This window comes from Limulus polyphemus, unplaced genomic scaffold (genome assembly GCF_000517525.1).
Source record: "Limulus polyphemus unplaced genomic scaffold, Limulus_polyphemus-2.1.2 Scaffold1941, whole genome shotgun sequence".
NCBI classification, from domain to species: domain Eukaryota; kingdom Metazoa; phylum Arthropoda; class Merostomata; order Xiphosura; family Limulidae; genus Limulus; species Limulus polyphemus.
The window spans coordinates 169,557-187,345 of NW_013667551.1; the positions used below are offsets into that span (position 1 = coordinate 169,557).

Genomic DNA, 17,789 nt, shown 5'->3' on the forward strand with positions numbered 1-17,789 from the left:
CATTTGTCTCCATACTGGTATTTTTGTTATATTAATGACAGTTATATTATTTTTTTGTCTATACTTGTGTTTCACCAGAATATAGTCTGTGTTATATGTGATAAATATATAATTTTTTCCTGACTGTAACTTGTTTTGTTTCCAGATAAGGTTGCATTGTTGAAAGTTTTATTTAGTGTTCTGTCTGTAGGTGTCATTTTTGTTATTAGTATAGAGTGATTTTTCTTTTATAAGTTGCTAAGTAAGATTCACACTTTATACCAACTGGAAAGATTTAGACTGATAAATATTGGTATGAATAAAAAAAAGAGATGTTTTATTTTATTCATGATTATAGATTTGATTAAAAAAGTTTGGTGATATTTTTATCTTATGAAGTTGAAGAAACCATTTAAGTAAAATAAAAAAAAGTTTTCTTATCATTGTCCTGGTTAGTAGCATAATTATTAATTAGTTCGATGAGTTACTAATCTTTTTCTCTTCCATCCTAAAGTAACTTTGTATTTTACACACCATTAAACAATTATGACGATACTTTCAGCTTATGCAGTTAAAGAGAACTAAGCAGGAAATGGAAAGAAAAGTAAAGGACCAAGAAGAGGAACTTGAAGACTTGGCAGGACAGGTTCAACTTCTGGAACAAGGCAAGCTTCGTCTAGAAATGGCTATGGAGAAACTCCGACAGGAGACTCGAAAAGAACTGTCTGCTAAAGAGGAGGAAGTGGAAGAAATCAGAATGAGTGCGACAAAAAAAGTAAATTGAAAACATAACTTGTTAGTAATTAACAATTAAAATGAAAAATAATAGTAAAACAAGTACAAAACTACTTTTAGAAAGTGAAAGAGATTTATTTTAAAACTGTCTAAAAGTTTTTTTTTACACTTCAAGAGACCCAGGAATCTATGAAAGGTTGAATGAGTACTCCTTACAATATCAATGTGAAAACTAATTATAATGTTGTAAAGTATGAAATAACAGATGAGTTTTGTTTGGCAAAAGATTTTATAAGTTGATGATGAACTAAAAGAATGTAATCTACAAAAAATGAAAATTTTGTAAATGTTTTTCTAATGCAAAATTGCATGAACACTGTATTCTGAATGAATATGGGAGATACAAGTTTAAACCTCAATAATGATATATTTACTATTGTAATAAACTTTTCAGGTATGAAAGACATCTCAGTTTTATGTTTACACAAGTTCATGTGATTGAGGTTACAAATATTCTTTGAGTGTGAATGTACTCCTTATTTTTTTATGATATTAAACTTTAGTTCCAATACAGTATATACCTCCTCTCACAAGATTAGCTATTCTTGTTCAATGCTGCCCTCTATATGCGAACTTTTACTTTACACATGTCACAAGCCTTCTACTCCTCACTTTTGGAATGGAAAGATTCCAACATGTCTCCCATGCAAATCATCATGCGTCATTTTTCCATCAATAGGAGCGGGACATACATGTTGCATGTGACTCCTTCTACACTCCCCTATAGAATTACCACTTGTTTATTTATCTTCTCTTAATTTACACTCCTCTGTATGTTTTTTAAGCATAATATACATGACAAGATACTGCACTTAAAAATGAATATTTACAAACAAACTGTTTATTATTTACAAAATAAAATCAAAATCAACAAATTAAAGAATAAAATAAAAAGGCAAAAGAATTACAATTTTCAACAAAATTTGTAGTTTAAAATGATTTTAAACATTAGTTTTCTCATTACTTATGGCTATTCTTCTTTTTAAATGTTTCCAATAAAAATAATTTTGATTTAACTTCTTCATGCATAATATCATAAATAATGTTCAATCATGATGTTCAACATGTATCTTGTGTTCACTCCAGGTTAAGAACTTAGAGGCTCAACTAGAGAATGAACAAGAAGATAGACATCAGCTAATGAAGCAGAAGCATGAACTGGAAAGAAAGATTATTGACATGAGTGAAAGACCACCAGAAAAGGATCCTGAATTGGAGCGGAGGCTTCGAAGGGACCTGAGAAGAACAAAAGCTTTGTTGCGTGATGCTCAGGATATGATGGAGCATGCTCAGGATGGGCAAGGAAATAAGTTAATTATCAGACAGTTGAAAAATCAGGTTTGTGCTCATAAATGTTTATAAGAAAGATTTTGAAATATTAAAGCAGGTTAAACATGACTACTTAAAAATTAATTTTGGTAATGGTTTGGATAGTTATAATAAAGTTAACCCTAGAATGCATGTTGTTAATGATAAAATATTAAAGCAGGTTAAACATGACTACTTAAAATTAATTTTGGTTATGGTAATGATAGTTATCATGAAGTTAACCCTAGAATGCCTGCTGTTAATGATAAAATATTAAAGCAGGTTAAACATGACTATTAAAAATTAATTTTGGTTATGGTAATGGTTTGGATAGTTATAATAAAGTTAACCCTAGAATGCCTGCTGCTAATGATAAAATATTAAAGCAGGTTAAACATGACTACTTAAAAATTAATTTTGGTTATGGTAATGGTTTGGATAGTTATAATAAAGTTAACCCTAGAATGTCTGCTGTTAATGATAAAATATTAAAGCAGGTTAAACATGACTACTTAAAAAATTAATTTTGGTTATGGTAATGGTTTGGATAGTTATAATGAAGTTAATGATAAAATATTAAAGCAGGTTAAACATAACTACTTAAAAATTAATTTTGGTTATGGTAATGGTTTGGATAGTTATAATGAAGTTAACCCTAGAATGCCTGCTGTTAATGATTGAAAATTTAACACTGGCATTCTAGGGATGAAGTAGGTATATAAGTATGTGCATCACAAGTAGCAAAAATATTAGATCCCTTTGTACTAGAACTGCTGGTTTTTAAGTGGGATTATGAGAATCCAGTACATTTAAATATGAACAAAATAAGACATAATGTAAAATGTAGCCTTAATGTTTAAATACAGTAATGTACATCAGAACATTGATATATATAGTAAGGTTATATGTATTGAATTTCCTCTACAGCAGTTTTAACTCTTGATACGTTGACAGAATATGTTTAGACACGTGTTATAGTTAATAGTACTTTGACAGGATAGGTATAGTAAGGTGATAGATGATTACTTTCAGATATGACAGTGTGTTAGCTATATTCATAAATACAATACAATGTAAGTGTATGTTAATTTGTTACCTTTAGCTTGAAGATGCAGAATTTGCCAAGACAGCAGCCATTAAGGCTCGACAAGGAATTGAACTAGAGTTACAAAATGTACAGAATCAATTGGAAGAAATTACAAAAACTAAAAATGAGGTAGGGAGCCTGTTTGTTACTCTCCTTAAATTTTCATTCCTCATGTTGTTTGGGTTATATAAATATCTTACAGGTAGTTTAAAACAATTAGAAAACATGTTTTTTCTATCTTTGTTTTTATTTTATTATAACTTATTTTGTGTTTTTATCAACTCTGTAATGATGAGTAGTTCACAAGGAAACAAACTATGTTGTCTTCTATTTGATAAAGAATGGTTAAAATGAGGAGGTATTTAACAGTGTGTATACTGGTAAGAAAAATATAATGTTGGTATAATATAGATTGGTATTGATGTTGATACTGTTATTTATTAGACACCGTATAAGGTCTTACCATGTCATGATATTGATACTATTATTCATTAGACACTATATAAGATCTTTTCATAAATCTTACTGATATAAACTATAATATTTTTATGCATTAAAAGTGCTTCTTTTTACTGAAAAAATAAGTTTTTTAGGAACTCCAGTTTTCAGTGCTACATTTAAAAATTACATCAGTAAAAACATGATCAAATCCTCAGTCTTAGTGAATGTCGTGTTCTTGTGAGGAGAATACTTTATTTAAAATTGTGTTCTGTTTTAATGAAATTGTAGTTATTTTTCTGAATCTTGAATACCCAAAATGAGAATTTTTTATGATTTTTTATTTGCGATGCCATTCAATAGATGGCGCCACATTTCATAAGACTAAATCACCACTTATGGCATTGAGATCTTGTATTTCGGTCACAATATGTGGCCATGCTATTGCTCCATTATAGTAAGATTATCTGCTACAGGATAAGAAAAGTGTATGCAGTTTGCCTGTGAACCCAAGTTATATTTAAATAAGACCTGTACTTATTGGTACCATAACTAGGTAGTAAAATCTTGTTTCGTATGAGCATGAAGAATATGAATTGGTTGTCTAAGATTTGGTATTCAGCCTTTAAATGAGACAATACCAAGAATCTTGGTATTTCTGTAAAATATACAAAAACAGAATCTTTTCAAAGTTGAAGATTACTTGAAATTTAATTAAAAACCAATAATATTTAAAAAAAAAGAACATACAAGAAAACTGGTAGGTTTACTTGTAAAATGTTCTATTAATGATACTATTATGTACCAGGTTAGGTGTTTTTGACCAAGATTTTGTGTATTATACAGATCAAAATCATTAATTTTTAATATAAGACTTAACAATTATTGGACCAGATGTTTTTTAAGTTATATCAAATGTTTTGTGTAGTATCATAGTGGTGTTTTTAGGTAAATTTTTATATGGGTGGAATTTAAAATATTTCTTTTTCCAGGGAATCTTGACTTTAATAAAACATTTTATACTTGACAGGCAGAGGGCCGCTGCCTCCAGCTTTCTCGTGAAAAATCAGCCTTACAGACTCAACTGGAAGAAATAGAGGAAGAACAAGGAGAGGTTCTTAAGAAGTACAAATCTGCTGTGCAACAGGTAAAAATTGTCATGAATGATTCACATATATTAATATAGATATTGCTTTATATGCAAAGTTGTAACCAAGAAATACAGTGACTTGTTTGAAGTTCTATTCACATTAATTACTGTAACCAAGAAATACAGTGACTTGTTTGAAGTTTTATTCATGTGAAAGACTGTAACCAAGAAATACAGTGACTTGTTTGAAGTTCTATTCACATTAAAGACTGTAACCAAGAAATGCAGTGACTTGTTTGATTTACGTGAAATGCTGTAACCAAGAAATACAGTGACTTGTCAGAAGTTTTATTCATGTGAAAGACTGTAACAAGAAATACAGTGACTTGTTTGAAGTTTTATTCACATGTGAAAGACTGTAACCAAGAAATACAGTGACTTGTTTGAAGTTTTATTCACGTGAAAGACTGTAACCAAGAAATACAGCGACTTGTTTGAAGTTTTATTCACGTGAAAGACTGTAACCAAGAAATACAGTGACTTGTTTGAAGTTTTATTCACGTGAAAGACTGTAACCAAGAAATACAGTGAATTGTTTGAAGTTTTATTCACGTGAAAGACTGTAACCAAGAAATACAGTGACTTGTTTGAAGTTTTATTCATGTGAAAGACTGTAAACAAGAAATACAGTGGTAGAACTATAGTGTTATTTCTGGTTAATATTTGTTTTAATGGTTTGACATTTATTCTGCTCTAGATGACTAACGATCAGAAACTACTGAGTGATCAGACTTTTCAGATTACTGATTTAGAAGAAGAACGTCAAATGCTTAAGGAACAGGTAAGTAATTTGTTTATACAAGTAAATTTTTTTTCCTATCTTTAACAGAAGAGGTTGATGTTTAATTTTATTCATGAATAGTTTATGTAATGATTGAATTTTTAAAGATAAATCAGTTTTTGTATGTGTAAAAATATCAGTTTCCAATTGGCAACTTTAAAGAAGTATTGTATACTTATAGCTCTTTGTTAAAGTTAATTGAACTGGAAATTCCTACGATTAATTTTTACAAGGAACTAAAAGTGTTGTAGTGATTGGAGGAGGAGGTGGTGCTGTATTCTGTTTTCAACTTACACAGTGTATGTTAGGAAAGTTTTAGTGAAATACCTGTTTTACTTATGACCAAAAGATTTTAGAGAACAGTAATTCTTTATGAGTTTATTAATTTAACCTTCGAGTATAGTTTTCAGCAATATGTATACATGTGGCTAAGATTTTCATACTTGTTGGTTGTTAACTATACTGTATTTGTTTACACATTAAAAGATCGGTGAACTGACCTCCCGGCTGGAACACATATCAAACAAAAGTGAAGATCCTATTGCTGTGAAAAGAGTTGAAGCTAAAATGCGAGAACTGGAATCACGGCTAGATTTTGAACAAATTAATCGGAGTCGATTAGAGGTACCTGTGAGCTGTAGCTTTGAAATTTAACTTTATTACACAAAGAATTTTGTTTTATTGCAAAGCTTATAGAACTGTTATTTTTAATGTGAAAACTATATGCATACATAAGTTGAATTCAGAAATGTCCTTATGTAAAAGTTGTACTAGTAACCTGTACTATTTAATGTTACTTGTTGTTTTATAATGTAATGTGTGCATGGGAAATATACGTCCAAACCGCAGTGATAGGATGAAAGCTTATGATAATACTTTCATCAAGAATAGTTTTGATATGAAACAAATCATATTTTCATTGTATCAGCTTTATTACCATTTATGTTGATCGTTACAATACATCCTTTTATGATAACAAAATTCCTCAGTGTTTCACACTATCCAAAATATTTGATAAAAACTGTTCTAAGATATACCTTAGCAGAAAAAGAAATCTAATATTTTTTTGTTTTGAAAAGGATTACTTGTCTTGAAGGTGAACTCTCTATCTTCCAGAAACAACTTGAGAGACTGAAAGAGCAGTGTGATCGGCTGAGGGAAGAAAATGAAACACTGAAAACTAAAGATCATCATGCACAAGAAGGTGAAAAGAGACTGCAAAGACAGATTCGAGAGCTTCGTGAAGATTACACAAATCTACAACAAAAGGAGTGTGAGGCTCACCAAAAATGTAGAGAGCTGGTAAAGCTATTTCATTCATGGTTAAAATGTGTTCTAGATATAAAATTGTCTTTGTATTTTCTTGATATATAAAACTGGCTTATTTTCTTACATAAAAACTCTAATAATGTTAGTTTTTCCACTGAGAAGTTAAACATCTGGTGGAACATATATATATATATATACCAGCATTACTAATTGATTAATGTTTATTAATCTCTAGTTCATCCTATCAAATGATATTTGGGATTCTCACAGGTGCTTAAAAACCTGAAACATCATGAAAAATGCATAATTATAAATCCACACCTGGAACTCTTGGAAAATTTGTGATTTATTTTTATTGTTTGCACAGATCTGTTTCTAGTTTCACCATAGAAAATTCCTGTTAATTAAAATCAAATCCTAGAGTTCCTCCTACAAATAAATATTGTCTACATTTCAATTTTAATACCAATGGATATTACTTTTTTCAGTAAATAATCTATCATAAGTAAGCATTTTTTTATAGTCAGTTACTATATACACTGCTTCCAGTATCCTAAAAAAGCATTTTGATTAATTAACAAATTCTCCAAAAATCTTAATGTACTTAGACATAGTTACAGTTCTGTCTACAACTACTCCGAACATGGAGATTTCATGTTTTCGTTGCATTATATCAGTTCTAGAACTGTCTTTTAGCCAACAATACAAACATCTAAATATTTATAAGTTTAGTTACCACAATAGTGTGATAACATTTTTAGTGAAATTATGATTTTCCTCTAGGTTGAAACAGCAAAATTAAAGTATGAGTTTCAACAAATCTATTTCCATTTTGATAATAAGAGATAATAAACAAATGAAAATACAAATATTAATATACAAATTCAAGATTTTATTTTGTTCCAATATTATCTCATCTTCCATATCCAAATACGAAACTCGCTGTTTTACCCTCACCTCCTTCAAGATTTAATGCTGAATTTCTCTTAAAATGTAGACCTTGTGCATACATTAGATCAAGTGCAATAGATTTAAGGACACATTTTTCTTTATACAGACTTATGCAGGACTTTTGGATTGGGCCAGAATAATTTAATATTTTTTTTTCCTTTTTGTTTTGATGCCATAACATGCTTTTTTGTACAAATGTATAATTTGTGTTGGCTGATCTTGGAATTACAAGTAATAGAAATGTACAAATCGTACATATTAAATAAGGTCAGTTGCTTTTGTATGTATTAAAACAATTTCAAAAAGGATTCTTTACAAATGTTTAACTGTTTTTTTTATCTAATAGAATCCTATTTAAAGGTGAAAAGCACCACAGAAATTAGTATTTTAACTTCTCAAAGTTCTCCTGGTTTTTTAATATTCTATCAGGAATTGTCCTTAGAAAACACTGAAGCTGATTTACAGTCAACTAAAAACGATCTCCGCCTAGCTTGTCAGAGGATACAGGATCTTCAGTGTGCCTTGGAAGAAGACCTAGATACGAGTACAGACGTTCCTGATGATAGGTTAACTACTTTCTCCTTGTGATAAATGAATAGTTTTTGTTCTCATCATTGTGAATTAATACATTAAAAGTATGTCTCTGCTTAGTAGTAATGTCTTTATTTATAGGTATAGATATTTTTGGCTATAGGTTGTTTATAAGCTAAAATAGAGTTTCTTGTTGATAAGTGTTAATGTCTTTTCTGGTGAATACAGATGTTCTTCTCAAGTGGCAAATGTTTTTAATGAATGATGACTGAATATTGCTTTGTTGGTTATGTGTTCTACAGGATTTAATAATTAAACATTTCTTCAAGGGGGTCAGGAATAATCCTGCTTATTAAATAGTTTACTCATGAATTAGTCCTTGTGTGTTAGCTGAAAACTTGTGGATCACATATTCCTGATCTATTGTGTTTGTAGTGGAGATGGGCAAGGCATGGCCTCATGGTTAAGTTGCTCGACTCGCAATCTAAGGGTTGTGGGTTCGATTTCCTGTCACTGAACCTGCTTGCCCTTTCAGCCGTGGGGGCATCATAATGTGACAGTCAATCCCACTATTTGTTTGTAAAAATGAAGCCCAATAGCGGGAGGTGAGTGGTGCTCACTAGCTGCCTTCCCTCTAGTCTGTCACTGCTAAATTAGAGACAGCTAGCACAAATAGACCTCCTGTAGCTTTGTGCAAAATTCAAAAAACAAATAAACCATTATTTTTATGTTGGCTGTATATAAACCTGTGGTCCATATGTTTCTGATACATTCTCATTATGTTGGCTGTATGTAAACCTGTGTTCTACACGTTTCTGATCCATTCTTTTTTTTTTGGCTGTGCATAAACCTGTGATCCATGTGTTTCTGATACATTCTCCATGCTGGCTGTATATAAACCTGTGTTCCACACATTCCTGATACATTCTCTTCATGTTGGCTGTATATAAACCTGTGTTCTACACGTTCCTCATCCATTCTCTTTATGTTGGCTGAGTTTGAATACATAGTAGATACTGTTGTGTTTGCTGGGTATAAACCAGTAGTAAATACTGGTTCATGTCTACTCTAGCTGTGTATAAACCTGTGGTCCATGTGTTCCTGATACATTCTTCATGTTGGCTGTATGTAAACCTGTGTTCCACACGTTCCTGATCCATTCTCTTTATGTTGGCTGAGTTTGAATACATAGTAGATATTGTTGTGTTTGCTGGGTATAAACCAGTAGTAAATACTGGTTCATATCTACGCTAGCTGAGTTTAAACCTGTGGTCCATGTGTTTCTGATACATTCTCCATGCTGGCTGTATGTAAACCTGTGTTCCACATGTTCTAATCCATTCTCTTTATGTTGGCTGAGTTTGAATACATAGTAGATACTGTTGTGTTTGCTGGGTATAAACCTGTAGTAAATACTGGTTCATGTCTATGCTAGCTGAGTTTAAACCTGTGGTACAGAAATATTGAATGATTTATCTATTACTGCTATGTTTTGGTGGCTAAATATTTTTGTCAGGGTTAATGGTCTTACTTACCCTTGTTTTGTCTAGTTTGTGAATTTACAAACCTGTTATTATTGATAAGTGAAACTGTGTGGTAGGAATGTAATGTCAGTATTTGATAAATCACAGATCCCATTTGGAAAAGGCAAACATTTTAAGAAGTTCCTTTTTCGTTGTTTAAAAGTCACATTTGTTGTGATTCACTGAATTAATTATTGATAGAAACAGTTATTGAAATCAAGCTGAATAATAACACAGAAAGAATGTTGAACTGAGTAAAATATAAATATGAAGTAAACAGTAGCTATAGTATTGTATGTTTAGTCTGAATTTTGGAAATAATGTTTTAGATGCTTTAAAATACACATTAAGAATTAAGTCACAGTAAGTTTTTTATTTTGATAATTCAGGAAAATAGTGATACAGCTGTTTTTGTTGGTGGTATACAGCTTATTTTGTTACTTGTATGAGACTTGTTACTGGTATCATGTAATAAAGCTGGTATACAGCTGTTTTTGTTGGTGGTATACAGCTATTTTGTTACTGTATGAGACTTGTTACTGGTATCATGTAATAAAGCAATAGTACAGGATATACAGCTCATTTTGTTACTGTATGAGACTTGTTACTGGTATGTAATAAAGCTGGTATACAGCTGTTTTTGTTGGTGGTATACAGCTCGTTTTGTTACTGTATGAGACTTGTTACTGGTATCATGTAATAAAGCTGGTATACAGCTGTTTTTGTTGGTGGTATACAGCTCGTTTTGTTACTGTATGAGACTTGTTACTGGTATCATGTTATTAAGCAATAGTACAGATGTTGTTATTGTGGATGAACTTACTAAATCATTGTTGTGGCAGTTAATTGGGTAAATGTTCTAGTGCAACAACTACGTATATGTAATATAAAAATATTATGTTTGCACTAATTCTAGTATTTGAATGATGGTCATTTTAAACTTTTTGTTTAGTGGATCTGACAGTGAGAACAGTAGTGATATAGAACCTAGCCACCACCAGTTTTCTTCTGGAAGACAATACAGCATGGGTGAAAACCCATCGTTTAGCCTGACCCACCTCAGGCCTTTGCCGAGCAGTAGGTAGGATTTTTTCTAAGCATGCAGCCGATTGTGTCAGATGCCCACCTAACAATCTTAGACTTTGTTGTCATAGAAACCAGTAATTCATGTATGGTTTGTAACAACTTTTAACATGTAGATGTAATATTTCCTTATAGTAGTTGTGATTAAATTATTGATTTTTAAGTTTTGACAATACCAATATAACATAAAAGCATGAATTTATAATTGGACTAACAGTATGTTTTAAAAGGATCAATTTACATTAAGGGTTACCTGTATTTAGGTGGTTCTTCAGATAGTAATTAATAAGCAGTAGTTTGACTTTAGTAAAATGTTTAATTTGTTCTGAGGTTTGTTACCTTTATTTGAAAGATATAAAATTATTTATTGATTGAACCTTGTGTTAAATTCAACTTTAATTAACACTCACTGATGTAAAAATTCAGATAACACAAAGATATTGAAAAAAAAGGTTTAAAAATTTTCCGTAATTCCTCAAAACTGCTTATACAAAAGTTAAACCAATACAACATCAAGACTAATATTGTAGCCTTTGAAAAGTATCAAAATGTATATATTTTTTATATTGTAGGGATGATGATGAAACAGATCTCTCTCCCGTACAACCTGTAGGAGCAGATTGTTCAGATACTGGCATGAGGGAGAGCATGGCATGAGCTTCAGAATCCAATAGCCCTAATTGTAAGGGAGAAGTGCTTGTTCTGTTTCGTGTTACGACAAGGAACACCCCCAAAAGGCTTCCACAGCACTGACAAGAATAGTTAAAAAGAATTTTCCAGTATTGATTATAGATTTTTCTTTTTAAAGAACAAAGTTTACTGAAACCACTGTTTTGTCATAATTATTACACATTTTATACAACACTCAAAAGATCATTTTGCTGAAGTGGCTTTTTTTGTTGTTGTTAAAGGTAAGTGTTTGAACTGACTGACTATAAAGAGTCATTGTAATAAATGCTTATAGTAGGTGTTGTATTGGAAGAAACAATACATCTTATGTAACTATTAGAATTTAACATTGTATTTATGTGTATAGTATTGTTACTCCACATTAATATGGGGAATTTTTTTTTATGTGAAGTTAGTATTATATTCCTGGCCTAAAGTATTTGTCTAATAAAATATTATCATACTCAGGCTACTTATCCACATCACAGTTTAAATTAAGGTGCTAGAAACTTTACTGTTTAATTAAGTTGCACTACAGCATTTTATTCAACAAGACTTATTGTTCTTTCAAAAGATTTAATATATCGAAACAGATATTAACTTGGTTGTGTGTTACAGAATTTTTATCCCTTTCTTTACCTTACATTTCCATACTAATGCTAGGAGCTTGTCTTTTATCATAGTGTTGTCTTTTGCCAAAAACAGTTAATGAAACCTTTTTGTTCTGGAGTTGTAGTTATCTGTATTAATGAATTGTAATTTCCTTTGTACAATACTGTGAAAGTTTCAGAAATGTTTGTTTGATTCTGAATATACCACACAAATATGATTTAAGGAATTCGACTCGTTGAGGCAAATAAAAGTATAAGTAAATTCTTAAAGCCCTATAACAAGTGTAGGACTTCTGTATTCCTACCAACAGTGAACAAGATATTATGTAAGATTTTGTCTATTAAAACATTCAGTATTTTACTCAAGATTTAAAAAAAAATACAACGTATGAGTTTGACTCTTCACCATGATTCCTCAGGTGAGCTATATATTCAATAAAATAGCTTTGTATGTTGTACAGAACATAAAACATATGCAAGTAAAAACCACTCCTTGCACTGGGTCTGTAATTTATAAATCGGAAGTGTGATTCTTTGAGTACTTACTAGAAAACAAAGGAATTCCTGACTATTGTGTTGTTACTTAATTAAAAGAGTCCACATCGGAAGATTTTAGGGTTCATATAGATATATTTTATATATACATATTACTAGTCATTTTCCTCCCATGTAAAAACAAATATTGTGTTCTTTTGTCCATTACTTTAGCTGCCTGGTCAATGGGGTCATTCTTTTGTGGATGTAACATGAAACAAATAATCAATGCTTCTTGGGTGTTGTATGTATGAAATGGAAGCTGTGGACTCAAAACGAGATTTTCTTTTGTTGATTTGATTTAATAACATGAAGGTATTGTATTGTCTTCCATTTTCTTAATGTTATTTTGTAACCTGATTATTTCTTTCAGTCCTTTCTCATTAACAGAAAGCTGTGCATTTTATAACTTCCCAAGTGAACAGTATTGGAGCTTTCAAGTTTTGCTTGACCACAGTGTTACATTTCCTAGCTTCTGTACGATACATATCCTACTAACAATATTATAATTACATTGGAAACTGAATGATTTCTACGAACACTTGGTGCTTTGAGATTGTTTGTGGTAATGAATGTAATGTTAACAACCACAAGGCTGACTGGACTGTATGTTAGCAAAACAAATAAAATGTGCTTCTTTGGTAATATTTAGTGTGTGTATTTTCTTGCAGGTTTTCAGTCAGCTAGTTACATTTTCACAAAAGGTTTAGTCCCATATTAATCCTACACATAAAACTACTATATTTGTTTAAAAACAAAAATGACCTTGTAAATAGGATGTGTAAAATGAAACAATCCTTTTTAAATACTATTTTCACATATTGGTAAACGAGTATTAATTGTGTTTTCTTAGAGACAGTTTCTCACATGCTGATTTAAGTTTTTAAACCTGAATGTAAATTTCAACATTCCTTTTGTTTAAAGATAAAATGGTGGATAGTTAAGTGTCCGAGATACAGTTCAAAGTACATCGAGTCAACCACCAGGTAGCTTGAAATGCACATTAAAGAACATAGAAATCAAATATAGGTAATTATTCTTAGTGAATCACAGCTTATTGACAAGTATTAATAACTTGTTATATTTAAACAAAGTCTACAACTTAAAGTGAGTTTAGTTATTAATCTGTTGTGACTGTTTTCTTCCCTCCCTCTTAAAAATGTATGAAGGTCATTATAAATAAAAAACGCTCGTGTATAAAATAGTAAAATAACTCAAATAAAAGTGTTACTTTTAAGATACAAACCATGCACAATATATATACACATATATTTATTCCAACCAAGAAGTATTGCTGCCTGAGTAACATATAGACTGTGATAATCTTGCATGTAAAAGACAGTACAATCCAAAGATATTGTATTAATCACACAAGATATTTCTCATACTTGTGATTTAATATATTGTGTTTTATAAATTCATTATTATTTCTACAACATAGTTCTTTATTAAAAGCACTAAATTCACTAACCATGCATACCAAAGTTTAATATTTTGCTTTTCTCTCTAAATCTGTAACCAAGTCATTTGTACAAAGCTTATATTTGCACTAGCAGAAGGAAGTATTGTAAGCTTTATTTATAACTATTTGTTACATAACGTGTATATATGTATGAAACTTTAATGGGTGTGGCTAAACTCTACACATTTAAGATTGCATATACTGTATACAACTTGAATAAATCTCTGATTCTTAAAAATTATGTGTGCACGGTATCTGAATTCAAAATTAGTAACAAGTATTAATTTTATAAAAAGCTGGGAGAAGAATACCATACCTAGTCTATACCCATGCATAGATTTGTGAATTGTATACAATACAGTATTGTAAGTTGATCAGTTAGGCAGTGCGATGGTGGCTATCATTTTGTTCTCTGTACTGAGGTTTTTAATCAAATCAGTACAGACTTCTGTTCAGTTTGTAGATCATTCACTAAACAAGTAACATCTTAGTAATGAGAATGAAACCTTTTCCATCTTAAACCCCAGACATATCGATACTCTTTTAAAACTGCATTATAAAATTACTTAATAATTTATTTCTCTTAAAACTTGATAGTCTGGAAGATAAAATATACCTTTTGGTAAAGAAAAATATATAACCAGAAATTAGTATTTTTTCTACCAAATTATATCACCAGGAATTACTCCTATAACACACTACATGATGTAATAACATACAAAAGTACACTGTCACAGTTCAACACTTAATATAAAGGAAGAAGGTCTGTTCCGCTAGTAACCATGTGACTGTGAACTGTAGCTAAGGTTGGAACACACTGACAAAATTTAACATTAATATAATAAAAAAGGTCTTCATTTAACAGATGGACCCATTTGGTGTTTCTTAGCATAAAAATTGTTACATTGATTGATGAGACAGAGAGCATGAGCACTGTCAGCTCAACATAATGATGTACCCAGTATTTCTGATGAACAATTAATACCACAATAATGAAATAAAAAAAATGTCATGTGAAAGCCAGAACTGATGCTCTAAAAACACTTGTGAGATAAGACGGTGTTCGTATACAGTTACTCAAATATTTGTTTTTAAAGAGAAAATACATTTTTACAGTTACTTAATTATGACCATTTACTTTCCACTTTAAAATACTTTTATTAACCTAATTCATCGTAACAATAAATACAATGATAATACTAGAAGGTAGTTTCAAATTATTCAACAAACCAGTTAACAGATGACATTTTTTTATATGTGAATTGGTTAGATGCATGAAAAATGTGGGATTAAGGGGTGGGGAGTGCTTTGGAAATTATAGTACTAAACTTATTACCTATTCATTATATTATATTAAGTTTGACTAGCATTATACAAGGTTTTCAGAGAACCCTATAAGAAACTTCAGTATTTCTCTACAGCGGGCTCAATTCACTAGTTCCTTTTAAGAAGCTCTATCTTTTCGAATACTATGTGAGACAGCAAATCTAAGCAAAGACCATATTCACTAAGATGTTACAACATGTTCTAAATCAAAAAGAAAGAAAATACTGAACACAAAAAGACAATTTAATCTTGTAAAATTTTCAAACAAGAAGACAGCTTTACATTGTCCACTGTGACACTAAGTTGTATCACACCCCACAGACTTGCTTCTAACTTGACTCTCTCTTGTATATTCGAGTTGAGACAATGTCTTCTACAGTACAAACCTAAAAATAACAATATGAGAACTACATACAGTTGTAGAAGATCAACAAATAAATAAAACTAGTAGATAAGTCTCCCAATTGGACAATGCTAAAAGATCTGGGGTTTCATTCCCCATAGTGGACACAGCAGACAGCTCCATGTGGCATTGCTCTAAAAATTAGCAAAGAAACAAAGGAGGTTAAGAATTGAATAATGGGCAGATACTAGAGGATTGGAAGTTAGCTAATGTCACTCCTCTTTTCAAGTTAGGGGATAAAAATTGTCCAAGTAATTATAGACCCATTAATCTTATATCAGTTGTGGGGAAAGTTTGGAGAGTCTGTTCAAAGATGTTTTGCAAAGTCACTTAACAAATTTAGAATTTTACTGGATAGTCAATATGGTTTCACAAAGGGTTTTTGCCTTACAAATCTTTTGACATTCTTTGAAAAGGTTACTGCTTTTTTCAGATGAGAGTAAGGGTGTAGGTATATCTGGATTTTCAGAAAGCATTTGACAAGGTGCCACATAAAAGGCTTGTAAAAAAAAATCATCTCTATAGGTGTGGGGATAAGCTAGCAAATTGGATAGAAGAAAGCAGAGGGTTGTTACAAATGCAGTTCATTAAGGTCTTTGGTGTTGTTAGCTGTGAAGAGGATGCTGCTGATTTACAAAAAGATTTAGTGAGTTGGGCAAATAAATGGCAGATGACTTTTAATTATAATAAATGCAAGATAATGTATGTGGGTTATCATAATTTAAATTATACGTAAAGTGTGGATGGGAATAAACTTAACAGTGTCATGAAAGAAAGGGATCTTGGTGTGATAGTCGATCAGTCTCTTAAGCCATCCAAGCAATATGTTGTTGCTAGTGGTAGAGAAAATAGGAGTTCAGGTTGTATCTATAGAAATACTTAATACAAGTCTAAAGAGGTTATAATTTCATTGTACAGTCACATTTGGGCTCCTTACCTTAGGAAGGACATTGAATTGTTGGAAAGGGTTACTAGAATGGTGCCTGGGATGGAGGGGGTTGTCATACAATGAGAGGTTGAGATCTTTCAAATTATTTTTTCTTGAAAAAAGAAGAGTCGAATGGGATCTGATTGAAGTGTTTAAAATTGTAAAGGGAATTGATAGTGTTGATGTATCATTTTTTGTCATACTTAACGGTGAGAACAGTAGGACTAGGGGACACAACTATAAATTTTGGCAGGGAAGAGTCATCTTCAGCTAAGACAGTTTAATTTTTCTAACAGGGTAGTTGGCCTTTGGAATGGGTTGCCTTTGGATTTTGTGGAGGCAGTAAATTTAAGTGAGTTTAAGAAAAAGCTTGATAAGTATATAAATGATAAGGGCTGGCTTTAAGATTTTTTTTTTAATTTATTTATTAATAGTTTAGAGGAAAGCCAAGATGGACTTACAAGTCTAATGTTGTCCCACAACATTATGTTATGTAATAAAGTATATCCTAATTTTGAGTTCTACCACAAGACCAGTGTTTAACAACACCATATCCACATATAGCTTTATTAATTATCCTATCTGACCCTTTACTTGGTCCATCCGAATCACTGTTTAACAATACCATATCCACACATAGCTTTATTAAGTATCCTATCTGACCCTTTACTCGATCCATCTGAATCACTGTTTAACATACCATATCCACATATAGCTTTATTAATTATCCTATCTGACCCTTTACTTGATCCATCCGAATCACTGTTTAACATACCATATCCACATATAGCTTTATTAATTATCCTATCTGACCCTTTACTCGATCCATCTGAATCACTGTTTAACATACCATATCCACATATAGCTTTATTAATTATCCTATCTGACCCTTTACTCGATCCATCCGAATCACTGTTTAACATACCATATCCACATATAGCTTTATTAATTATCCTATCTG

At 31.1% G+C, this 17,789-nt stretch overlaps 2 protein-coding genes across 2 annotated transcripts in view; one reads left to right on the forward strand and one right to left on the reverse strand.

Moving 5' to 3' along the window:
• LOC106465427 (unconventional myosin-XVIIIa-like) overlaps positions 1-13,354 on the forward strand; it is a 95,254-nt gene extending 81,900 nt beyond the window's left edge. The window contains exons 26-35 of the mRNA XM_022393323.1: positions 533-754; positions 1,861-2,112; positions 3,185-3,298; positions 4,638-4,754; positions 5,455-5,538; positions 6,025-6,162; positions 6,655-6,840; positions 8,188-8,324; positions 10,765-10,893; positions 11,468-13,354. Of these exons, the coding sequence (XP_022249031.1) occupies positions 533-754; positions 1,861-2,112; positions 3,185-3,298; positions 4,638-4,754; positions 5,455-5,538; positions 6,025-6,162; positions 6,655-6,840; positions 8,188-8,324; positions 10,765-10,893; positions 11,468-11,552 (1,464 nt within the window). The 3' untranslated portion in view covers positions 11,553-13,354. The remainder of the gene's footprint in view (positions 1-532; positions 755-1,860; positions 2,113-3,184; positions 3,299-4,637; positions 4,755-5,454; positions 5,539-6,024; positions 6,163-6,654; positions 6,841-8,187; positions 8,325-10,764; positions 10,894-11,467) is intronic.
• A 614-nt stretch (positions 13,355-13,968) lies between these two features.
• The window catches only part of LOC106465431 (fatty acid-binding protein-like), a 15,695-nt gene continuing 11,874 nt past the window's right edge, over positions 13,969-17,789 (reverse strand). Inside the window, exon 4 of the mRNA XM_013925660.2 lies at positions 13,969-15,883. Coding sequence (XP_013781114.1) covers positions 15,827-15,883 — 57 coding nt within the window. The 3' untranslated portion in view covers positions 13,969-15,826. The remainder of the gene's footprint in view (positions 15,884-17,789) is intronic.